The 26,569-nt window shown below is 44.3% G+C and overlaps 2 protein-coding genes across 2 annotated transcripts in view; one reads left to right on the top strand and one right to left on the bottom strand.

The window, feature by feature from the left end:
- The first annotated feature begins 1,308 nt into the window (after positions 1–1,308).
- On the top strand, positions 1,309–16,076 carry JCHAIN (joining chain of multimeric IgA and IgM). Its single transcript, XM_070948559.1, has 4 exons — positions 1,309–1,514; positions 12,952–13,084; positions 13,685–13,765; positions 15,305–16,076. The coding sequence occupies exons 1-4, from the start codon at positions 1,451–1,453 to the stop codon at positions 15,501–15,503; spliced, it is 477 nt and encodes a 158-aa protein (XP_070804660.1). The 5' UTR covers positions 1,309–1,450; the 3' UTR covers positions 15,504–16,076.
- A 3,143-nt stretch (positions 16,077–19,219) lies between these two features.
- Positions 19,220–26,569, bottom strand: part of LOC139320593 (protein FAM47E-like) — a 20,971-nt gene continuing 13,621 nt past the window's right edge. Inside the window, exon 7 of the mRNA XM_070948979.1 lies at positions 19,220–19,616. Within this exon, the coding sequence (XP_070805080.1) occupies positions 19,448–19,616 (169 nt within the window). The 3' untranslated portion in view covers positions 19,220–19,447. The remainder of the gene's footprint in view (positions 19,617–26,569) is intronic.

The following is a 26,569-nucleotide window of genomic DNA, read 5'->3' as shown; positions in this document are numbered from 1 at the left end:
GACCTCAGGGACCACTAAATTCATAATTTTAAATTCTGTGGACCGCTAATACGATCTGCCTAATGATCAGCTGGGTGGGCGTGGCTAGGTGGTCATGTGACTGGGTGGGCGTGGCCAACTCGATGTCACTCATGTCGAGGGGCGCTTCGCCGGCCTCTACTCACTCCTCCTCTCCCAGCCATTCCTCGCCTGTCCGCCCAGGCTCCTTAGGGCCCCAACAGGAAGCAGTTGTTGGAGCTAAGCAATCACCATGAGAAAGTGTTGGCTAAACAGCTCAGTTCAAATTGGATCTGACCGAGAAGGAGGCTCAGCAAAAGCACCTCACTCAGGACTAGGAGCATAGGCTTTCCAAGCAGATGGAACATCTGTGGGAGTGCAAGGCCAGGGACCAGCGCCGGGAGGCTCAGCGGGCTGAGATGCTCAGTCAGAACAAGGTCCTCTGGCTCTTCGCCAACAGTGGCGCTTCCCTCCAGCCTTCGCCCAAAGCCCCACACCAGGAGGCCGAAGCAGATCCCAAGTTGGAATTTCTGCCCCACACAAAAAGACCCCAAAGGGGGAGACTCTCTGCAGCAACAGAGAGCCTTGGTGGCGCAGCAGACTAAAGTGCTGTTAAGTAACACCAGCTGCCTGCAATTACTGCAAGTTCAAATCTCACCAGGCTCAAGGTTGACTCAGCCTTCCATCCTTTCGAGGTAGGTAAAATGAGGACCCGGATTGTGGGGGCAATAAGCTGACTTTGTATAAAAAAGAACACCTACTAAGCAGGTATATACAAAAGTATGAAGGCTATTGCTTAACGCATTGTAAGCTGCCCTGAGTCTCCAGAGAAGGGCGGCATATAAATCAAACCAATAAATAAATAAATAAATAAATAAATAAATAAATAAATAAATAAATAAATAAATAAACACAAACATTCATTGCACGTATCCGGCCCAGGGGCCGTAGTCTGAGGACCCCTGATTTAGTGCAATATAAAAAAATGCAAATAATTTTTCTGCGGACCACCAAAATTTTCTCATGGACCACCAGTGGGCCACGGACCACCAGTTGTTGACCGCTGTCCCAGAGGATCACAATTTGCTCATAGCTCATTTCTAACCTCATGCGTTTTATGTTGCATATTTTGCCATTTATATTATGTGTGTCCCTCTCAATGCTCAAAACTACTATCAATATGAATAAAAAACCTGAATGAAGTAGGGAAGAAAAAACGCTCCCATCTAGTCCAGCTTTCAAAGAACGGGGAGGTTTCTTTTTTGATTAGTAAACCGACCATAGATTGTGGTTTCACAGTGTCTACTCACAGCCTTCAGTGCATCTCGCCTGTAATCAGCTTTGATCTTTCAGGGAGAAAAAAAAAACTGGTGTGTGTAACACTTCCACACACACACACCTTCCTTGTTGAGGAGCACACAGCAGGGAGCACACCCGAACCCAAGACTTAAAGATGAAAACTTCTTGGCTGTTCTATGGAATTGGGATCATTTTTTGCAGTCTAGTTCTGGCGACTGGTAAGTGAAATTGATCAAGAGAAATCCCTGCAGAATTGTTCATGCAGCCCAGGGGTGGGTGGGAAATTGCCCATTGTTTTAACTGGCACGTCCATCCCTGAATAAGTCTCCTAGGAGACTTTTTTAAAAAAATAAATAATCCTGGTATAGGAGGCTTAATATATTTTGCTAGATGGTTTAAAATACTGTAAGGTAGAGATGTGGGTGCATGTGTATGGGCCCACACTCACATACAGGCATTGCTTTATCTGATATACCATATTCATCTCTTGGTGTGGTTTATAGGGGACTTTTTAACAGTAATTTAGTAAAAGTAACAGTGTGTATCTTTTTCCAACTGTATTACCAAATAAGGAGTGTTGATAGATGATAGATAGATAGATAGATAGATAGATAGATAGATAGATTGATGACAGACAGATGATTGATAGATGATTGATAGAAAGAAAGAAAGACAGACAGACAGACAGATAGATAGATGATAGATAGATGATAGATAGATAGATAGATAGATAGATAGATAGATAGATAGATAGACAGATAGATAGACAGATGATAAATGACAGATAGATAGACAGATGATAGATAGATGATAGACAGATAGATAGATGATAGATATAGATGGATAGACAGACAGACAATAGATAGACAGACAGATGATAGATAATGATAGATAGACAGATAGATGACAGACAATAGATAATAGATAAACAGACAGACAGATGATAGATGACAGATAGATAGACAAACAGATGATAGATGATAGATAGATAGATAGATAGATAGATAGATAGATAGATAGATAGACAATAGATGATAGATAGACAGACAGATAGATATTGTTAGATAGACAAATAGACAGACAATAGATGACAGATAGATAGACAGACAGATAGATATTGTTAGATAGACAAATAGACAGACAATAGATGACAGATAGATAGACAGACAGATAGATATTGATAGATAGATAGATAAACAGACAATAGATGATAGATAGACAGATGATAGATGATAGATAGATAGACAGTCAGATGATAGATAGACAGACAGATGATAGATGACAGATAGATATAGATAGATAGATAGATAGATAGATAGATAGATAGATAGATAGATGATAGATAGATGATAGATGATAGACAATAGATGATAGACAGACAGATGGTAGATGACAGATAGATAGACAAATGATAGATAGATAGACAGATGATAGATAGATAGATAGATAGATAGATAGATAGATAGATAGATAGACAGACAATAGATGATAGACAGACAGACGATAGATGACAGACAGATAGACAGATATATATTATAGAGAGATAGATGATAGATAGATAGATGGATGGATGGATGGATGGATGGATGGATAAATAGATGATGGGGAGAGAGAGAGAGATAAAACTGCTCAATTTGTAGAAACTTTCTATAATCTTAAGAGTTTATAATTTCAGTTGTAAAACTTTACTTTGCATTACCGACAGAGCACAATAAAGATTATTCGTTAAATTAAGAAATGCTTGAATAAAATGCTTATTTTATCCTGCTTTAAAGTGATGTAGGGATAATAATGGCTATTCGTTAAAAGTAAGAAATTCTGGAATAAAATAACTTATTTTATCATGATTTAAAAGTGATGGGGGGAAAAGGGTACACATAAAAATATTCATCAACTAATTCAGCCAAATGAGCATTCCAGCATTTCTTGCATTTTAAAAAGTTTTACTGGTTGCTATTTGGTAAAAGTAAGAAATGTTGGAATAAAATGCTTATTTTATCCTCATTTAAAATGTTGGGGAATTAATAACGGTTATTTGTTAAAAGCAAGAAATGTTGGAATAAAATTAATTATTTTATCCTGATTTAAAAGTGATGGGAGGAAGAGGGTACACGTACAAATATTCATTAACTACTTCTAATTCAATAAAAATGAGCACTCTGGTATTTCTTGCATTTAAAAAGGTTGCTGTTTGTTAAATGTGGAACCAAATTCTTTATTTTATCCTGATTCAAAGTGATGGGGGAAGATGGAGACTGACACCTAATTTAAATACTTTTAATGCAATAAAATTAGCATTCCGGTATTTTGTACGTTTAAAAAATTTCATTCCTTACATTTTCATAGCTATGCTTTAAAATAACAATCCCAAGATGCTTGATCCTAACAAAACTTTTAAGTTTGATTTTATGGGATAACCTAAATTGTGAAGTTCTCCTTCCTTCTTACTTAGACAGGTGGAGTATATCACTTTTGCCTTGTGAATTTCAATATCTTTCGATATTTTACCATCCTCCCTGTGGATGTGTCTTTTTTTCAGACTTCTGTTAGAACTCATTTCTGTTAAAAACACCCTTCATTGCATTTCTTAACTCCCCCCAAAAGTTTAGAAGGGTGACTAAATGCAGAAGCTGGAATTGGAAAAGCAACCCAGATGGATGAACATTTAATTTTTTTAATATAACTGTTTTATTAAAGTTTTACAAAACACAATAAAAGACAAATTAACCACAGAGGAGAAACAGTAAAGAAAAAAAAAGAAAAGAAAGAAAAGCGAAAGTGTAGAAAGAAAGAATCAAAAGGAAAAAAAATAAAAAGAAGGTTCCAATTTCCTTTGCAACCAACATAAATACAATTACAGAATGATCTCTCATTTAGAATATTTTATAGATTTTTGAATACCAAAAAAAAAAAAAAAAACCCTAACAGTTTTTTGATAATCCAGTTTTTTTCTAAAAAAACCTGAAATAATAAATGTGTCAGACTTTGGTGCTATCTCAAAATAAATGAATTTCCAAACTGCCAATCTTTAAGGAAATCTTTTCTTTAATTGAGCACAGCCACCGGATCATGACTCGATGCGGACAAGACTGACCTTTTGCCCCCCAATCCCTCCCTTTCCGATCCCCAAATCTCTGCTTCTCATTGGCTATCTTCCAAGTCATTCTTCAGACTTCTTGTCTCGTCATTTCCCAGGAATGTCCCCCCTCCTCATTTCCACGACAACCCGACTTCAAAGGGATTTAGCAGGCAAAAGTTCAGAGCTTATCTCTCTCTCCTCTGCTCTCTATGCCAGCGTTGAAGCGCTGACATCATGCATTTTTCTGCTTTTTGCAAAAACTCTTTAGAAATGTGCAGATGGGTAGATATCAGATGTTTGTACAACCTTGTGCGAAAGGGAGAAACAGAAAAATATGCAGTTGTTAACAGAGCTGCACCCTTTTACATAAAGGAATTCTGGAAACCTCAAAATTGAAAACTAGAACATAGAATAAATAGGGTTCGAAGGGACCTTAGAGGTTTTCTACTCCAACCTGTTGCCCATGGCAGGAGATTCTATCTATACCATTCTGGACAAATAGCTGTTCAATCTCTTCTTAAGATCTCCAGTGATGGAGCACCCACAACTTCTAGAGTCAAGTCGTTCCACTGATTAATTCTTCTCACCGTCAGAAAATTTCTCCTTAGTTTTAGGTTGGCTGGATCTCTCTTTAGTGATCTTCTACTTGTTACTTCTTGTCCTGCCTTCAGGCACTTTGGAGAATAAGCCAATCCCCTCTTCTCTGGGACAGCCCCTCAAATATTGGGACACTGCTATCATATCATAGCAGTGGTGGGATTCAAATTGTTATGTAAATAGGTTTGTTTGGCGGGAAGTTTGAATTAACTGACCCTCAGCTGATTGGCTGACCACCACAGCTGCAAGGTATATAAAGGGAGCTGGCTCCCCTGGTCAGTTGCTGGATTCTCACCATATAATAAAGAGCTGTTGTCACTAACTACTCTGGCTTGCTGCGTCCTCATTCACCCAACTTAACATTGGCGACGAAGGTGGGATCTTGAGGCCAGAAGCAGAGGAGAGCTGAAGCCACACTCGATAGAAAGAGCTGAAGCCACGTTCAGAGAAGGGACCAGAGACCGCAACCGAATCCAGCCAGGCGAGCGAGCGGAGCACAGGAGAATCCCCGAAACGATGTCTGCCTACACCCCGCCAGCGCCTTTCGACCCCAAGGAAGAGAAGTGGGGATCCTACATGTCTCGGTTCGAGTGCTTCATGGTGGCAAACGACATGCAAGGGCTACCGGACGTTCGGAAGAAAGCCCTGTTCCTGAGCCACTGCGGGCCAAGGGTCTTCGACACAGCCGAAGCATTGTCGGAGCCGAATTCAGTCCACAACATTTCCTGGTCGACGCTACAGACTCTGCTGAAAGACCACTATGCACCAACGCCATCGAAGTACGTCCAACGCTATGAATTCCGGCAACGGCTACAGCAGGAGGGCGAGTCGATCAGCGAGTACGTCGCTGCCCTGCATAAGGCCGCAACCCAATGTGAGTACCGAGACCTCGATGAGATGCTCCTAGAGCAACTAATTTGCGGAGTAAGAGATGGCCGGCTCCAGAGAAGGCTGCTGGCGAGGTCAAACCTGACCCTACTCATCGCGCTAGACGAAGCCAGAGCGCAAGAGTCGTCAGTAAAGGCCGCCGAGAGATTAAAGAGCTCCCACCTAACCAAGACAACGCAGAAAATGGCGCCAGTGCATCGGGAGGCCGTGAGCACCGCGAGCGAGGGGGAGTCTGAGGAGGAGGTCTACCGCACCGAGCAGTCCCGCACAGCCCGGAGGGAGCCCAGAGACGGATGCGCCAGCTGCGGAGGGTCCCACTCACGACAAAACTGTAAGTTCAGGGACGCCGTTTGCCGTGCCTGCGAAAAGAGGGGCCACATCGCGAGGGTCTGCAGATCGAAGGCACACCAGAGCTACAGACCACGTGGCCAATCTGCCCAATCCGAGACGGCGCCACACCGAAGGCCCAACAGGGATGGCGGAAACCGGAAGGGCGCGAAATTCGAAGACGCTGGGGCCTACACCATACGCATCGCACAGACCTGCACCTCGCCCGGAGAAAAGACCTACACCACGGTCGAGATCGAGGGACGGGAGTGCCTGATGGAGATAGACACGGGATCACCAATATCCATCATGTCATGGGAGAACCTGAAGAAAGTCATCCCCAGCGTACACAAGCAACAGCTCCAGCCGCAGCAACGCAGACTGAAGGACTACCAAGGGAACCGCATACCCGTCGAAGGCAGAGGCGAGTTCCAAGTCCAGTACGGGGAGTTTACCGAGAAACTGCCCCTCACCATCGTCAGCGACAACCTCCCCAGCCTCCTGGGCATGGACTGGTTCAGGGCCCTAGGCATGGGATTCACCGGAGTAAGGAACGTTCGAAGCACCCTGAAGGAAGACCTGATGCAGGAATTCCAGGACGTGTTTGACGAAAGGCTTGGCAAGTATGTGGGGACCCCGATTTCGTTTAATCTAGACCCCAATATTGCACCCATCCGTTTAAAGCCGAGGCGGGTACCATTTGCCCTGAAGCCCAAAATAGACATTGAACTGGACAAATTAATCAGACAAGGGGTGCTCGTTCCAGTCGACCACGCCAAATGGGAGACCCCAATTGTGACACCGGTCAAGCCGGACGGGTCAGTGCGCATATGCGCCGATTATAAATGCACAATTAATAAGGCCCTACAGCAGAGCGCCTATCCAGTGCCCGTCGTTCACCACCTATTGCATTCCCTAGGCCCCGGCAAGATTTTTGCAAAACTCGATCTTGCGCAGGCGTACCAGCAGCTGCCAGTAGATGGCGCTACCGCGGAAGCACAGACTATCGTAACCCACAGAGGGGCCTTCAAGTGCACCCGCCTGCAATTCGGAGTAAGCGTGGCCCCCGGACTATTCCAAAGTACCATGGAGCGGCTACTACAGGGGATCCCCGGGGTGGTACCCTATTTCGATGACGTGCTCATCACTGCCGACAATGAGCACCAGCTAAGAGAAAGGCTGAGGGAGGTGTTAAGGAAATTCAGGAATGCAGGACTCAGAGTAAAACGCAACAAATGCATGATCGCAGTCCCCTCAGTCGAATTCCTAGGGTACAGGGTAGATGGCACCGGCATCCACCCCACAGAAAGCAAGATCAGGGCAATCCAAGAAGCACCCACCCCCAAAGACAAGGCAGAGCTACAGGCCTTCCTGGGACTATTAAACTTTTACGCCATCTTCCTAAAAGACAAGGCAACAGTGGCAGAACCCCTACATAGACTGTTAACCAAAAAAGCCACTTGGAAATGGGGGAAGGCTGAAGACAGGGCATTTGCCGGCATTAAAAAACTGCTGTCAGCCGATAGTTTTCTGATACAGTACAACGCAACGCTTCCCCTTGTTCTAGCATGTGATGCGTCCCCGTTCGGGGTGGGAGCCGTCCTGAGCCACAGACTCCCGAATGGCCTAGAGGCGCCCATCGCATACTACTCCCGAACCCTATCAAGTGCCGAGCGAAATTACAGCCAGCTCGACAAAGAGGCCCTAGCCGCCGTTTCGGGAGTAAAGAAATTCCACGAGTACTTGTTCGGGAGAGACTTTGAATTGATCACAGATCATCGACCGCTCCTGGGTCTCCTCGCGGGAGATCGACCAACCCCGGCAGCACTTTCGCCCAGGATGACACGCTGGGCCATTTTCCTCGCAGCATACTCTTATCGCCTGGTACACTGACCAGGGGCGGACATGGGCAACGCGGACGCACTCAGCCAATGCCCACTACCCGACAGTTTAGAAGACCCCACACCCGGCATCCCCATCCTGCTGATAGACGTTTTGGACTCTGGGCCCATCACATCAGCCGAGGTTGCGAGAGCCTCAACCAAAGACCACGTGATCCGGACAGTCGCAAGTTGGGTTATGAGGGGGTGGCCGGAAAGGATTGGGAGCGGGGAATTTAAGCCATTCGCGGGAAAACGGGACGAGTTGACAATGCAAGGGGGTTGTTTACTATGGGGCGATCGGGTTGTTATTCCTTCACGCTTAAGGGAAAAGGTTCTAACGTTGTTGCATGAGGGGCACCCAGGGATTGTAAGAATGAAGGGGCTAGCCAGGAGCTACGTCTGGTGGCCCAGCATGGATACAGACATTACCGAGTGGGTGGGGAAATGCCAGCCCTGCCAAGAGTCCAGATCAGACCCGCCAACGGCACCCGTGAGAGAGTGGGAAAGACCCCAGGGACCCTGGTCCAGAATACATATTGACTTTGCAGGCCCCTTCCATGGACAGACCTTCATGGTCGTCGTAGACGCATTCTCCAAATGGTTGGAGATCAAGCTAATGAAGGCCACTACCACCGACGCAACCATTAGAGAGCTAAGACAATTATTCGCCACACATGGGTTACCGGACATCCTAGTGTCAGATAACGGGCCACAGTTCACCGCAACACAGTTCGAGGGCTACTTAGCGGGACTTGGGATCAGACACGTCCTTTCTGCCCCGTTTCACCCGGCTAGTAACGGACAGGCTGAGAGATTTGTTAGATCAGCAAAGGAGGCCCTTTCACGCTTAAGCCCCGGGGACTGGCAGGAAAGGGTAGACAAGTTCCTACTAGCCCAGCACTCCACACCCTGTACAGCCACAGGCCGAAGCCCGGCCGAACTATTAATGGGGCGGAAACTCCGGGGAATACTAGATAGACTCAACCCCAATTACTCCCCAGAGGTATTCAAGGGGGGGGAGAGGAAACTTAGAGAGTTCACCATAGGAACACCGGTACACGCCAGAAACTATGGACAGGGCCCACTCTGGGAGGCAGGAACAATCACAGAAATCACAGGCCCCAAGTCATACCGGGTAGACATGGGGGACGGGAGAGTTTGGCGCAGACACATTGACCAATTAAGAAAACGGGTAACCACAAACACAGACGAGGCATTAGACGACCCCATCTCCGACCACGACTACCAACCAGAGGCACAAACCACTAGCCCAAATAGAGCGGAGGACTTAGCTGAGGATTCTGGTATCCAGCGCCGCCCCATCGAGGTAGTCCCAGCAGCCGAAGAAGTCGCCGCCCACGAGGAGGTCCCGGAGGCCTCATTGGCGGAGCAGGGAGAAACAGAAAGTCCCTCCGACCTGCTCGACGCCGCCCCTCCGACTGAACTGCGCAGGTCAACTAGGGCTCGTACACGCCCTAGTCACCTGAGAGACTTTGTATGCAAATAACACCCCAAGTGACTTCTGGGAGGGGAGGAGTGTTATGTAAATAGGTTTGTTTGGCGGGAAGTTTGAATTAACTGACCCTCAGCTGATTGGCTGACCACCACAGCTGCAAGGTATATAAAGGGAGCTGGCTCCCCTGGTCAGTTGCTGGATTCTCACCATATAATAAAGAGCTGTTGTCACTAACTACTCTGGCTTGCTGCGTCCTCATTCACCCAACTTAACACAAATAATTTAACAACCGGTTCTCTGCCCTAATGACCAGCTGGGTAGGTGTGGCTCGTTGGTCATGTGATCGTGTTGGCGTGGCCAACTCAACGTCACTCACTGTTACAATGTAATAAGGGTTAAGCAGAGAGGCAGTTTCGGTAAACAGGGCCATAAGGATTAGGCTAGAAATAACACCAGAACATTTCCTTCCTGCCTTCTTTACAGGATTAGCCCTGTAAAGTGGGGAAAAAAAAAAACAAAATAAGATTTCTTCCAACAGCCGGTTCTCCGAACTGCTTAGAAAGTTAACAACCGGTTCTCCCGAATAAGTGCGAACTGGCTGAATCCCACCACTATATCATAGCCTAATCCTTCCCTTGGATAGGCATATGTAGCTCCCTCAATTTTTCATCGTGTGGTTTAGCCTCCTAATCATCTTTGTTGCTCTTCTCTGCACTCTCAGCATCTTTTTTTTTTTGTATCATAGGGACTAAGTAACAGTCAACGCAACAAGTTGAAGGTTTCCCCATCATGGTATCTCCCAGGAGAAAGTCCAACGGATGTTAATGACCTTGGGGGGGAAAAAAATGAAAAGATGAAAACACACACACACACACACACACACACACACACACACACACCAGACGTGTCAATTTAGAGGGGGGAAAAAACTTTTAAGAAAGTCCAGCCTTTGACTGACCTATCTGGTCAAGGATGGAGATAGCTCATCTTTTTTCAATTGTGCCTCATTCATGTGAGTCAGTCTTGACCCCCCACCACCTCCATTTCCCTCCCTCCCTCTCAAGTAAACTGTTGGGGGGGTCACACATTAAATAGGGCTGAGCCAGGCAGGAAGAATGAGTGTAGGGCAGCCATTCTTTTAATAAATTCTGTTTTCTTTTAGTCCTCTCTTCCTCCCTCCCTCCCTCTCTCTTTCTTTCTCTCTTCCTCCCTCCCTCCCTGTTGGGGGGCACACAATAAATAGGGCTGAATCAGGCAGGAAGCCTGAGTGTGGGGCAGCCATTCTTTTAGTAAATTATAATTTCCTTTAGTCCTCTCCCTCCCTCCCTCTTTTTCTCTTCCTCCCTTCCTCCCTTTCTCTCTTCCCTCCCTCTCTCTCCTTCTTCTCCCCTTCCTCCCCCATCTCCTTCCCTCCCTCCCTGTTGGGGGGGCACACATTAAATAGGGCTGAATCAGGTATGGGGCAGCCATTCTTTTAATAAATTATATTTTCTTTTAGTGCTCTCCTTCCCTCCCTCCTTCTCCCTTCCCTCCCTCTCTCTCCCTCTCTCCCTCCCTCTCCCCTTCCTCCCCCATCTCCCTCCCTCCCTGTTGGGGGGCACACATTAAATAGGGCTAAATCAGGGAGGAAGCCTGAGTGTGGGTCAGCCATTCTTTTAATAAATTCTATTTTCTTTTGGTCCTCCGTCCCTCCCTCCCTCCCTCTTCCTCCCTTCCTCCCTTCCTCTTTCTCTCTTCCTCCCTCCCTCCCTCCCTCTCCCCTTCCTCCCCCATCTCCTCCCTCCCTGTTGGGGGGCACACATTAAATAGGGCTAAATCAGGGAGGAAGCCTGAGTGTGGGTCGGCCATTCTTTTAATGAATTATATTTTCTTTTGGTCCTCCCTCTCCCTCTTCCTCTCCCCTCCCTTCCTCTTTCTCTCTTCCTCCCTCCCTCCCTCCCTCTCCCCTTCCTCCCCCATCTCCTCCCTCCCTGTTGGGGGGCACACATTAAATAGGGCTAAATCAGGGAGGAAGCCTGAGTGTGGGTCAGCCATTCTTTTAATAAATTCTATTTTCTTTTGGTCCTCCCTCTCCCCTCCCTCTCTCTTTCTCTCTTCCTCCCTCCCTCCCTCTCCCATTCCTCCCCATCTCCCTCCCTGTTGGGGGGCACACAATAAATAGGGCTGAATCAGGCAGGTAGCCTGATTGTGGGGCAGCCATTCTTTTAATAAATTCTATTTTCTTTTGGTCCTCTTTCTCCCTCTCCCCTCCCTCCCTCTTTCTCTCTTCCTCCCTCCCTCCCTCCCCTTCTTTCTCACACACATAGCAGCTTCCAGGGAAGGAGCTACATGTAACCGGGGGTGGGGGGGTGTTTGACATTAGGGCAACATCAAGATGAAATTAGCCCCCCCCCCCAAATCAAATGCAGCTTTAGAACTACAGGCGACCCACAAGTTTTTAGGAGGCTGCACGCATTCTGCATTCAGAAGCCTCAACAGAGGAAGATTCTAGAGCACGATTCTCCAACCTTGGCAACTTTCAGACTTGTGGACTTCAACTCCCAGAATTCCTCAGCCAGCTTTGCTTTGCTGGCTGAGGAATTCTGGGAGTTGAAGTTGAATTCTGGGAGTTGAAGTCCACAAGTCTGAAAGTTGCCAAGGTTGGAGACCCCCTGTTCTAGAGAACGTCTCTGATTAAGTCTACGCAGGTTCTGCCTTTTGGGTCCGTTAGAATGTGGGAAGGTTGATTTGGAATGAAAGTTGGAACTCCAGATGACGAGGCTTCGCTTTGGACGATGTATTAATATATGATTGGCTCATCTGGGGGGGGGATGCCATATTCACATACCCAGCCAGCATTGCACAAAGCGTCGAGAAAAAGAGGTGACTCAGCTAATTTCAAAGCCTTCGTTTGTCAACGAAAGATGAGCTTGCAAAATCCTGCCTTGCGTCTGAAAATGCACCTTGAAAGTTTTCGGTTTCCTTTGTACCTATCCTAAATTTAGCTTCCGGCCCTTTTCAGATGCATTTCTCAATATTATTAATAGGCCAACTTCTCTTTCAGCCAGCTTTGATGTCTCATAACTGTTGGACACACACGCGATTCAAATCAAACCCCGGATTAAAAGACGTTATTAAAGAACGTTCTCATTTCTTGCGGTCTTACTGACGCACTTCATTTGAATAACAGAATGGCAGAGTTGGTAGGGACCTTAGAGGTCTTCTAGTCCAACCCCCAGCTCAAGCAGGAGACCTTAGACTATTTCAGACAAACGGTTGTCCAATCTCTTCTTGAAAACCTCCATTGTTGAAGCACCCACAACTTCTGGAGGAGAAAAAAAACAACAACGTTCCATCAATTCATTGTTCTAATGCAATTTCTCCTTAGTTCTAGCTTGCTTCTCTCCTTGCTTCGTTTCCAACGCGATTCGTTTATTTGTTTTCAGCTTACTGGCAGGAGGAAGATGACGAGAAAGTTCTGGTGGACAACAAGTGCCAGTGTGTAAAGGTGACATCCAGATTTGTCCCAGATAAAGAGAACCCTGAAGAAAAAGTCCTGGAGAGGAACATCCGTATCATGTAAGTGATGCTTTGTCTTCCCGCTGCATTTTGCGTTTTTGAAGGACGTCTTCAGAAAAAAGGAATGGAGGCACGCAAGGACGAGAGACCTTCTGGAGCAAGCGGGGACAACCTGAGCTCACCCATACCCAGGAGTGGGCTTCAAAAATTTTAGCAAGGGGTTCTCTGCCTGGTTGCTGGGTAGGTGTGGCCATGGTGGGTGTGGCCTAGTCGGCCTCCTGCATCACGGGGGTGGGGATTGCCCTCCCTGGGTTCCGGAGGCTTTCCTTGAGCCTCTGAGAGGGCAAAAATGGCCTCCCCAGGCTTCGGAGGCCCTCTTTTCTACCGTTTCCAGTACCGACTCTGGGGGCTCCAGAGTCCGCGCATAACTCCCAGATGGCCCTGGCCCCATCTCTGCCTCCGATGCAGAGCCTTCATCCGGGCCTTCCCCAGACTCCAGGACTGGCCCATTGTCCTCCCCAGCCTCCTCACTGTCCGACTCCTCTGCCAGCTCCTCAGGCTGCTGTCGGACCACAACACAAATAAAGATTCCTGTTGCGTTTCATGAGAACAACCAAACTAATATGCAGTCAATTTTTTTTATTATGTCCTTTTTTACAGGATTCCCCTCAACGCCCGGGAGAACATTTCTGATCCCACCTCACCTGTGAGAACGAAATTTGTCTACCAGATCTCCAAGCTGTAAGCCTTTCTCTTCTTTTTTCTATGGAGATTCTCAGTCCTCCAGGTCACGGTTGTCCCAAAGGTGCTTTTTTTCCAAAAAGGCAGCTGGGTTTTGGTTTTTCTTGAAGACGTTTTGCTTCTCATCTGAAGAACCGAAGAAGCTTCTTGGAGGAGAAGTGAAATGACTTCAAGGAAAAACGAAATCCAGTTGCCTTTTGGGAAAAAAGCCCCTTTCGGGACTTTCTGTTATTTGTGGTTCAAACATCACCCAAACCTTTATTCATTGTTTATTTATTTATTAAGCCATGGTCACATGATTTCCATTCAGATGCTTGACGACTGACTCGTATTTATGACAGTTGCAATATCAGAGGATCTTGCATCATGTGATCCCCTTTTGCGACCTTCTAGCCACCAAAGTCAATGGGGAAACCAGGTTCACTTAACAACCGTATTACTAACTTAACAACGGCAGTGCTTCACTTAACAACTGTGGCAAAAAAGGTCGTAAAATGGAGCAAAAATTACTCAACCAATGTCTCCTTGCCTAACGACAGAAATTTTGGGCTCAATTTTTGAGGTCGTAAGTCGAGGACTACCTGTCATTTTTTTCTGACCAATCAGAAGGTAATACGGGTAATTCTCGACTTACAACCATTTGTTTAGTGACTGTTTGAAGCTATAACAGCAGTGAAAACAGTGACTTAGGATGATTATTGTTACACACTCACGACCGTTGCAGCATCCCCATGGTCACGTGGTCAAGATTCACTTAACAACCTTGTGACTAATTTAACAAATGAGTGATTCACTTAACAACGGTGGCAGGGAAGGTTGTACAATGGGGCAAAACTCACTGACCAACTGTCTCGCTTAGCAACAGAAATTTTGAGCTTAAATGCAGTCCTAACTGAAGGACTCCCTATATACTCCTAAATAGTGGTGGGATTCAGCCGGTTTGAACCGGTTTGGGCAAACCGATAGTTAAATTGCTGGCTGGCCCTGCCCCTCCCCTCCCCACCCCTTCCAGGAGTCCCCATGCGCCCCATTTGGGCTCCCAGGTAAGTGTGAGAGACCCACGGGGTGCGGAGGGTGTGGCGCAGCCCCCCCATGGCCCATTTTCACTCCCAGGAGGCTGCAGGGAGGCCTACTAGGCCCAAATGGGGTGCGGGAGGGTGGCTCATTCCCCCCACGGCCTGTTTTTGCTCCCGGGGGTGGGTGCAGGAGGCCAAGTTCTGCCTGTCACACACCCCTGGCCACGCCCACCATGGCCACACCCACCCAGCCAGTCTTTAGGGCAGAGAACCGGTTGTTAAATTATTTGACTCCCACCACTGCTCCTAGAGCAAATTTAAGCTTTCTTCTCCTATGAATAAAGACCAAGGCAAGAGCTGCTGGCAAGATGCTTTTTATAGAATTTCATTTGCTTAGCAAGCGAAAGAAATTCTATAAAAATGATTTCGCACTTTCGGCAACAGACGGGAAGCTTGATTGATATTTCCGTGATATTTTTTCATCGCCTGGGCTTAACGTTTCTCTTCCCGTCTTTTGTTCCAGCTGTGACAAATGCAATGTCCCCCCGAAAACCGTAAAGGGAGTGACGTTCGGCTCAAGCACTTTATGTGGTCATCCTCAGGAACCCTGTTACACCTACGACCGGAATAAGTGTTACACGGCCTCTGCCTTGTTCAGCCACAAGGGGAAAACGTCGACCATTCAGACAGCCCTAACCCCTGAATCCTGCTATCCGGATTAGACCACACAGCTGTTGTGTTTTGTTGAGCGTTGTGAGCATGTCTACACCACAGATAATGCCCGTTGGCCCTTATTATGCCAGTGATTGCTTCCACATCTCATTTCGGGGTGGTGCTGGAGGCAGTTACATATCCCAAGCTTCAAATGTGCAAGGACCACCTCCACTCCTTCCTTTCTCCCTGCCATTTTGGGCATCTGTAATTGATCCATGGACTAAAAAGTTATACAATTAAGAAGGGGAAGAAAGAGCTCAAATGAACATTCTATATTCTCCCAAAGGATCCCGGGAATTGTAGTTTGGCTTGGCTGCTGTGAGAATTTCCTGAGGGATCTTACTTCAGATCTTTCTCTTGGAAGCACGGTCCTCCTGGGTGGAAGAGAGTAGCCATCTTAAGTCTTTGGTGTAGACATCCCCCCGTTGCTCTGAATGCTGAAAAAAACATTTAAAAGTTGTCCATCTTTTCGTCTGCATCAGCAGAATGCTCCCCCTTGATTTCTTCCTCACGCTTCTTCCGATTTAAACCACTTTCCTCTTATTATCTGCATTCTGTACTTACCCTTTTCATTCATTGCATGTCATCAATAAAAATAATATTTCAAGAAAGCGATAGTCATTTCATTGGAATTCAACTTTTTGAGTTAGATTTCTCACTGCTATAAAAGCGGCATAAAGAATCAGTTTGGTCTACGGTTAAGGCGCCAGGCTAGAAAGTGGGAGACGGTGAGTTCAGGGATGGGATTCAGCCGGTTCGTAGTGGTTCAGGCGAATCAGATGCTAATTTTACATCTTGTAAACTACATCTTGTAGTTGCAAGGACTGGCTGGCCCCGCCCACCCCGCCCCTCACCCCCCCAGGAGTCTCCACGCGGCCCATTTTGGATGCCAGGTAAATGCAGGGCCCGCGCGGAGGTTCTGGGAGGGTGAAAAATGGGCCTCCCGGAAATCCAGAAACAGGCCCGTTGGCCTCCAGAGGGCCTCCAGAGCCTGGGGGAGGCCATTTTCGCTCTCCCGGAGGCTCAAGGAAAGCCTCCAGAGCCTGGGGTGGGTGAAAACGCGGTACAGGAGGCCGAGTAGGCCATGCCCACCATGGCCACGCCAGACCAGCAACTGGGCAGAGAACCAGTTGCTAAAATTTTTGAATCCTACCCCTGGCGAGTTCTAGTCTCATCTTAGACATGAAAGCCAATTGGGTAACATTGGGTCAGTCACCAGGAAACAGTGAGTTCTTGCCCTACCTTACACATGAAATGCAGCTGGAGGATTTTGAGCCAGTCACCAGGAGACTGTGAATTCTAGTTCTACCTCAGCCATGAAATGCAGCTGGGTGTCTTTGGGCCAATCACCAGGAGACTGTGAATTCTAGTTCCACCTCAACCATGAAATGCAGCTGGGTGTCTTTGGGCCAATCACCAGGAGACTGTGAATTCTAGTTCCACCTCAACCATGAGATGAAGCTGGGTGTCTTTGGGCCAATCACCAGGAGACTGTGAATTCTAGTTCCACCTCAACCATGAGATGAAGCTGGGTGTCTTTGGGCCAATCAATCTCTCTCGGCCCAATCGTTGTTGTGGGTAAAATAGGAAGAAAAAGAATGATTAGATATGTTCATTGCCTTGATTTTGTATATGTATCTGTGTATAAAATAATAAAGGCAGGAAATTAAGTAAATAAATATTCTTCAAAGGCCAGTGCTCCATCAAAATATTTTGGAGTTGATCCTGGTAAGCTGGGTGCTCATTGTAACCTATAGCTCCTAAATTTTCCCCCTCTTTACTCCAGTTTAAGATGCCAATGTGGACAATGTAAGATTGTGGTGGGAATGGAGGAATCTGCTTGGAATGATATCTCCCACAGCAGTGAACCTGTGAATCCAATTAGGTTCTCTTGGTCTTCTGGGGGAGCCACTCTTTTCTATCTGATTGTCCCAGAGTTGCTTGTCCAAGAGGCAACTGGACTTTCTGGTTTTTCTTTGAAGACGTGTCACTTCTCATCCAAGAAGCTTCTTCAGCTCTGACTGGATGGTGGGGAACGATTCAGTTAGAGCTGGAGAAGCTTCCTGGATGAGAAGCGAAACGTCTTCAAAGAAAAAAACCCAGAAAGTCCAGTTGCCTCCTGAAAAAAGCTCCTTTGGGACAACCATGACCTGAAGGACTGAGAGTCTCCATAGCCTTTTCCATCTGGTTGTTCATTTGTTCTCCCACCCTACAAATTTCTTGTGGTTGTCGGGAGGATTGGAAACTCGCCTCACATAGTTAGGATAGGGGCAGAATTTTATTAGAGGGAACCAACAATCACAACTTTTTTTTTTTTGGGTTTTAAAAAACAAACTTTATTTAATTTAAAAATATTAACAAGAAAAAAAGAGAAAATAAACAGATTTTCTCACTCATAACATTTACAGTTTCAATCCACACTAACATACTAAATACATGTGATTATATAAACACATATATACAAATATACAAACAGTGACTTATTTACCTATTCTATCTATCTGACAGTGCTTTTATTATTATTATTATTATTATTATTATTATTATTATTATTATTATTATTATTATTACTTGCATTTCCCCTAATTCTTATTTTTACCCTTTTTTCCTTTGGTTTATCCACTTATATCATCTATTCCATACTATAAAATATTTTGAGTCTTCCTTGTCTTTTAATTCTAGAGTTAATTTATCCATTTCTGCGCATGTGTAGATTTTTTGAATTACTTCCTGATCTGTTGGCATACAATCTGTTTTCCACAGTTGTGCTATAGCCAGTAATTATGTGTAGTATCAAATATTTTATGTCTTTTCTAATATTCCTATTTATCATGCCTAATAAGAAAACTTCTGGTTCTAATTCAATTTCTTGATCTATTATTTCTACTATCCATGTTTTTATTTTTTTCCAATCACAACTTTTAGAACGTTGTATGTTAAAGCAGAATGGACAGCAACGCAGCACAAACCCACTTCGGGTGCCCAATAAGGACATATTTCAGGGGCAATAAGACTGAAGACTCCAGGATCTCCTGCCAGTTGTGGGCGGGGAAACACAACTAAGCAGCAGTTGTGTGTGGTGTGGTTAGAGACAGCAATAACAAATTGGTGTAAGAAAACATTCAAACTGTTGTTGGGTGACTGTTGGGTTTTCCCAGGTGTACCAAGCAGGTCTGTTGATTCCAACTACACCTTTTATTCTGATTAATACAGATTAACAGAGTTGGAAGGGTAAGGTCATCTAGTCCAACCCCACCCATCCACCCCACTCAAGGAGCCCCTACACCAGTGATGGCTAACCTTTTTGCCATCGCGTGCCAAAAGTGGGGGGAATGCAGGGGGTCGCACGTGAGTGTGCCCACACCCTTAATTCAATGTGCCCCTCCCCCCACGCATGCACCTGCGATCCCCCCCCGCGGTTCCTCTGTTTTTGGCACACAATGACACAGTGGGCCCGGTAGGCACATTTTTTGCCCTCCCCAGGCTCCAGAGGCTTTCTCGGAGCCTGGGGAGGGTGAAAACAGCCTTCCCCACTCCCCTGGAGGCCAGAAACAGCCTGTTTCCTGACTTCCGGTGGACCCAGAAGGCTAGAAAATCAGCTGGCCGGCGCACGCATATGTGCTGGAGCTGATCTAGGGCAATGCTCGCGTGTCCACAGATATGGCTCCATGTGCCACCTGTGGCACGCGTGCCATAGGTTCGCCATCATGGCCCTACACCATTTCTGACAGGTGGCAGTCGAATCTCTTCTTGAAAGCTTCCATTGATGAAGCTCCCACAACTTTTGAAGGCAACTTCTATTCCAACCAGTTTCAAAAAGCGGCAAAGGATTTAGGTAGGGAATCCCCACCGGGTATTGCTCAGAAAATTTCATCCAGGTACATGTCCTTAGAAAGAATTCCTATTCAAATAACATCGTAGACAGAGCTGTGGTCGGCTTCCGTTCTCGTGATCACTGGATTCTTTGGTCTTGGTATTTGTTTCCCACCACTGCTGAATAATCTTCTCTGAGCTCTTTGCATTTCTGGGGTTCATCCTTGGTGTTCTTCAAACCTCCCACTTTTGGCTCAACGTCATTTTGTTCCTCCAGCATCTGCTGCAAAAACTGAATCAAAACATACAATGTCACTCAACGGTTGAAAGGAACAGATTTCGGCGAGCCAATTTTTGCTGACCCAAAGACTTTAGAAATCTGATTTTATAGAAGGGCCACGAGGCTTCCAAGTGGCTGCAGGGTCTAGAGTCCCCCCTGCAACAGGTTCCTGGAATATAAACTTTTTCTGACTATCACAATTCGGATCTGTCAGGGCATTTATTAATCCCATGTTTGGCTCTGGGACTAATTACCCTGGTTTAGAGGAGATGAATCGAGGCTTATTCCAAGTTGCAATAATCTGAAAAGAAACGCGAGGAAAAATTTCTAATAAAACTCATTTATTTGTTATAAAGAAAATAAAACACCTCACTAACTAAGAAAAGTTAATTGTTACATTTTGGCAAGCGAGGTCTCCTGCCGGTCCAAGACGGACCTCTCTGGCAGGAGAACAAAGGAAAGAGTGTGTGAAGGAATGTGGGTGGATGGACATGCGTAGTAGCTTTTGATAACAATTCTTGGCAAGGTACGGAGAGTCAGATAGTCCAGAAATGAGAAGCTCAGCTGGTAAATAAAATAACGCAGTGACAGGGTCGTCACCTGCTTGGTAAGGGGAATATCAGCTGGGTTTTTTTTCAGGCAGAATCTCTTCAGGTGCAATTACCTAATCTCCAGGAGATCTGGTAGCCCTATCAAGACCTACACTTTAGCAACTTGCTATTACAAAAAGGCAAACTAATTTTAGAGACATGGACACAATTTTATCCCCTTGGAAAAAGAATAGAGTTTTAAGTGCCAAAAATATATACTGTTTCCCCTAAAATAAGACATTCCCTGATAATAATTATGCCCATTCGGGCTTTTGAGTGCATGCGCTAAAAATAACCCCCCCCCCAAAAAAATAAGCCCTCCCCAAAAATAAGCCGGTCCCTGCCATTTCCTCTGGTTAGGGTTAGGGAGACAGAGCTGGAAATCAGGTAAGATGGCAAGAGGAGCCCCGTCTTGTTCCACGCGCCCCAAAATAATAAGACATTCCCGAAAATACGGCCAAGTGCTTATTTCGGGGTTCAAAACAGGGTCTTATTTTCGGGGAAACACGGTATATAGATCTTTTCTTTAAAAATGAGCATTTCTTGGGATTTTGAGAAAGCAACCTATTAGAAATAAAAGCTGATATTCAGAATCCTATGTATTATAGCAGGCAGAAATTCTGGAGCATTGTTCAAAAGCTGCAATACAGGTAGTCCTCAACTTACGACCACAACGGAGCCCAAAATTTCCGTTGCTAAGCAAGTCGGTTGTTAAGTGAGTTTGGCCCCATTTTCTGACCTTTCTTGCCACCGTTGTCCAGTGAATCACTCCAGCTGTTAAGTTAGTAACATGGTTATTAAGTGCATCTGGCTTGACTTTATTTGTCGGAAGGTTGCAAAAGGGATCCCCGAAACATTGCAACTTCATAAATATGAAACGGTTTCAAAGCGTCTGAATTTTAATCAGGTGACCATGGGGATGGTGCAACCGTCATAAGTGTGAAAAATGGTTGTAACTCCTAAGTCACATTTTTCAGTGCCTCTATAACTTCAAATGGTTCCTAAATGAATGATTAATCAGAGGTGGTTTTCAGCAGGTTCTGACCAGTTCTGGAGAACCGGTAGCGGACATTTTGACTAGTTCGGAGAACCGGTAGTAAAAATTCTGACTGGCCCCGCCCCCATCTATTCTCTGCCACCCAAGTCCCAGCTGATCAGGAGGAAATGGGGATTTTGCAGTAACCTTCCCCTGGATTGGGGAGGGAATGGAGATTTTAAAGTATCCTTCCCCTGCCACGCCCAAGCCATGCCCACCAAGCCACGCCACGCCCACCAAGCCACGCCACGCCCACCAAGCCATGCCCACAGAACCGGTAGTAAAAAAAATTGAAACCCACCACTGGCCTACATACCATCTGAGTAGGGATGTTGAGGGCTGCAGGCCAGGAGGAGGGAAGGAAGGAAGGAAGGAAGGAAGGAAGGAAGGAAGGAAGGAAGGAAGGAAGGGGAGGGGGGGGAGGGAGGAAGAGGGGGAGCAGGAGCAGGAGGAGGGAAGGGAGGAAGGAAGGAAGGGAGGAAGGAAGGAAGGAAGGAAGGAAGGGAGGAAGGAAGGAAGGGGAGGGAGGGAGGGAGGAAGAGGGGGAGCAGGAGCAGGAGGAGGGAAGGGAGGAAGGAAGGAAGGGAGGGAGGAAGGAAGTGTCAGATGTAAATGCCTTATTCTCTAATGTGTAAATAATGTATATATGGAACATCAGGGGTTAACTTATTCTTTGGACTTTAATGTATTCATAATTTACCACTCCCATTCCTGGCTCCACCCCTTGTATATATAAGGAGCCATCCTCCCCATTTTCATGGCTTCTATCTTGAATATTCAGCGAATATAGAATGCCTATTATGATTAAAGAGAAATATATTTAAATCTCTAACTTCTATTATCTTTATTGAGTCTGATCCTGAAAATATTGCCACAAGCTGGTAGCAGAGGATGGTTAATTGACTCAATAAGTAATTAAAAATGTCCAAAAAAGATAGGCCCAACACCAGGGCCTACAGCAAAGAAATAGAAACTGATCAAGAGACAATCAACGAATCCACTAATGCGATTTCGAGAGAATCCGAAGAATACACCACTGAAGAAGAAGAACTGATGAGTGAAAATAACGACCAGGAAGAAATCGAGATAGAAAATAACGAACTCAGGTCAGAGATATTAAAGATACTAAAAAGCCAAAAGAATGATGAAAGCCTCATCGCGGACCTCCAGGAGATGCTGAGAAACAGCGGAGCAGCGAGAGAGAAAAACGTCATTAAAGAAAAACCCAAAGATCAAAAAACTGTGAGTGAAATGACTACTGAGAAAATAGTTGTAAAAAAGAAAAGATGTGACATCGCGCGAAATTTTGAATGGCAGCCATCTTGTTTTCAACGAACTTCAAAAGAGAGTGAAGCAGAGCCAATCAAAACGCTCAGTTCAAAATTTCTGGCGCGAAAAACGCTATCAGACGAAGAAAGTGAAAAAGAAGTCTCAAACTCTTCAGATGAACCAAAATCAGAAAGTGAAGACGATTTAACAAAGTCTCAAGTAAAGTCAGCAATGAAAACGCTTTTTGCTGCTTTTGGGCCAAGATTGAAAATTTCCAAGACATCAACAAAGAAGCAAGAAATCAAACCGACAACTCAAGACCTGCACGCTCCCATCCTGACTTCGAAAACGACGACACCCGAGCCCAGAGAGCCATGCCGATTCCGTCCTACACCGCAGACAGAATCGAGTGCCAGCGCACACAAGAGAAAGAGAAGAACCGTCGCCATCACCAAAGCCCCAAAAACCGAGCCAGAGACCGACTCATCTGAAGAGGAGCGGATCGAGAGAGCTGAAATGGAGAGAACCTTCCACAACGGCGCCAAAGAAGAAATGAGCAACGCGCATGTGCAAAACTACGTAGACGGCCCCGAAAGACTTGAACTGGCCAGAGAACCGCGCAGACTCGTTACAAGCATCCCAATGCCGTTCTGTAATTTCCTGCACTTGAGAGACCACGGACTGCCTCAGGTTGTAAGTAATGGACAGAATAATGTAGGGAATTTACCCAGTGACTTCCCAAAACTTAGAGTTGATGGCATTAATTTACAAGAGTGGTACCAACAGCTTCAGGTTATTTTTATGAAAGAAAATTTACTATTCTTTATAACTAGTCCTCCAAGAAAACCTTGGACTTTAAAAATAGATTGTTTACATCATAGAGCATTTTTCATAATAATTTCTAGCGTGTCTCCTGCAATGTATCATAGCATCAAACCAAACCTAACTGTATCAGAAATAATTCAATGCATGTTTAATCTATTTCACAGCGATAGCGTAGCCACAACCACAAGAATGTCTAAGGATTTCTTTTCTTCTAGAGTGAAACCAGGGGTTTCTATAAGTGAGCATTTGATAAATCTAAACAAAATAAGAGCTGAGCTGCAATTGAGGGGGGAAGTGATTTCAGATCAAACAATGAAAAGTGTTATTATCAATTCACTTGATCCATCATGGGATAACTTTATGTCACACTTAGATACCATTAATTTGGGATATTTATCAATAGAAAGTCTATCTAACAAATTGATAGCAGAAGACAATTCAAGAAAAAATCGTTTCAGTAACCAAACAGAACACAAATCTTTTAGGAAAGTAGTCTTCCAAGATAAATATAATGAGGCCTTTAGATGCCACAATTGTGGATCCAGGGAACACAGTAGAAGAGACTGTCCCAAAGTCCCAAGGGAGAGACATAGGCCAGAATACAGGAGCAAATACAATTACAGACAATCTTCCACAGATAGACACAAATATAGAAGTCCACCAAATTACAGAGAAAGTAGAGGGGGTAGAGAAAATTCAAAAGAGAGAAAATCTGGGTCACTAAATGGGCTAAATAAACAAGACAGCACCAGAACACAACAAGATGAGAACAATAATTGGCTTATTGATTCTGGTGCAACAAATCACACCACTAACAACAAAAGTATATTATCTTCATTTACAGAAGATAAGTTTGTGATAAAGGTAGCTAATCAAGAAAAGGTTCAAGTATTAGGCAGAGGAAATGTGACCTTGCCTGGTTTAGGGAAAATAGAGGGGGTATTATTAATCCCAGAAATACCTCACAACATATTGAGTGCTATAAAACTAAGCAGAGAATCTGACATCAATATAGTTTTCTCAAAGGGGAAAGCAACTATAGAAAAGAACAAAACAAATGTAGGCACTGTGATGATAAAAGGGGGTCTACCCTATCTGATAACCAAAGAAAGATGGTTACATAACATTGATTCAAATATGGAAGATTGTATTGAAGCAGATGATGAAAATGTTAGTAACAGTGACAATGATGAATGTAAAATAACTCATGATAACAAAAATACACACAATGAGAAGAAACCAAAAATAGGTAAACCAATTCATGATGAGTGTGCTCACATCTTACATAGGAAGTTAGGACATGCAAGCTTTCCTGTAGTACAAAAAATGACTGAACACGCAGAAGGTGTCAAAATAAAAAATTGTGAAAATTATTTGGAATGCTCAGTATGTAAATCCACCAAACTAAAAACCAGTCCCAGACCAAAAAAATCTAACAGATCAACCAACAATATTTTTGATTTGGTACATATGGACTTAGTTGGTCCATTAACTCCATCAATTACCTATAGAAAACGTTACTTCCTAACAATAGTGGATGATTACAGTCGCTATGGTTTTGTTTACACATTAAAGCACAAGGATGAAACCTTTCAGAAATTTAAGGAATTCTACAAACGCATAGAAACACAACATAATATTAGAATAAAACAAATTATGACAGATAGGGGATGTGAATTCATGTCTAAAGAATTCTCCCAATGGTTAAAGGATAGAGGGATGCTACATTTCACGTCCAATCCATTTTCTGCATTTCAAAATGGGATTGCAGAGAGAAAGAATTCCACACTACAAACCATGATTAGATGCACATTAGAGGATGCTGGTTTAGGCAAACAATTTTGGTCAGAAGCCTTACATTATTCAAATTACACTCAAAATAGGACATGGTCCAGTATTGTGAATAAGACACCATATGAGGTGATGTACAATAGAAAACCCAAATTAGCACACATGCACATATTTGGAGTTACTGCAGACGTACACATACCTAAACAATTGAGGAGAAAGGGAGAAAACGTATCCAGGAGATTAAGATTCATGGGATACGAAACTGGAACCAAAGGGTACAGATTCATTGATAATAATAACAAATTTATAGTATCCAGAACAGCTGTGTTCCATGAGCAGGCCAAATTGGTCTAAATTGCACCTTAATGAAATATTTCCTAATAAAAGCAAAGATAATATATCTTGCAAGGAAGGAACAACAGAAATTCAAAATATTAACAAAAGTAAGAACAAAACCAAAACTTGGACAAATAGTCAGCATAAAATAAAGACAGACACATTAACAAAAAAGGAAGCTAGATATTTGCATGACAACCATAGCAAACCTGAAAGAAATATTAGAAACAATAGAAACCAAATACCAAATAAATACAAAGATTACATAATGCATATGGATAGAGAACAAATAACACCTAATACATATGAGGAAGTATTGAAACTTCCCCGTGAAGAAAGAGAAAAATGGGAACTAGCTATGGAAAAAGAGATGGAAAGTTTACAAGGATTAAATGTATTCACACCTGCAATCGCACCTAAGGATAAAACAATTATAGGGTACCAGGTGGATTTATAAAATTAAGAATTTAGAAGGAGGTAATACCTTATACAAGGCCAGACTAGTTGCACAAGGTTATGCACAAAAATATCCAGAAGACTATACTGACACATATTCACCAACAGTGAGAACAGAGAGTGTCAAAACAGCTCTTGTAGTAGCATCTGCACTCAATCTAGACGTGTTTCAATATGACATACAGACTGCATACTTACACGCAAAATTAGATAAGGAAATATATGTAAGAGCACCACACAGTCAATACACTAATAAGAACGAAATTTGGTTATTAAATAAGAGTCTGTACGGATTGAAGCAATCTGGAAAAAGATGGTACGATTGTTTGGTAAAAGTACTTAAAACCATGGATTTCAACGCCACCACTGCTGATAACTGTTTCTTTGTAAAAAAGAGTAATGATCATATTGAATTTGTATTAATTTATGTGGATGATATATTATATATTGGAAAGCATAAAGAGAGCAGGGAAATCTTTGTAAATAAGTTAAACGAACACTTCTCATTGAAATCACTAGGTAGAGTGAACAAATACCTTGGTGTACAAATTAACAAAACAAAAAGGGGATTCAAACTTACTCAGAAAGATAAAATCATTGAACTCCTAAACAAATGTAACTTAAATAATGCCAAAACATGTGACACACCTATGCAAACTGATTTTCTCAGAAACATTG

The sequence above is a fragment of the Pituophis catenifer genome, unplaced genomic scaffold (genome assembly GCF_029215685.1).
Source record: "Pituophis catenifer annectens isolate HBS135680 unplaced genomic scaffold, rPitCat1.0.hap2 SCAF_8, whole genome shotgun sequence".
NCBI classification, from domain to species: domain Eukaryota; kingdom Metazoa; phylum Chordata; class Lepidosauria; order Squamata; family Colubridae; genus Pituophis; species Pituophis catenifer.
The sequence above is the reverse complement of the archived record's forward strand: the minus strand, read 5'-3'. Positions and strand labels throughout refer to the sequence as shown.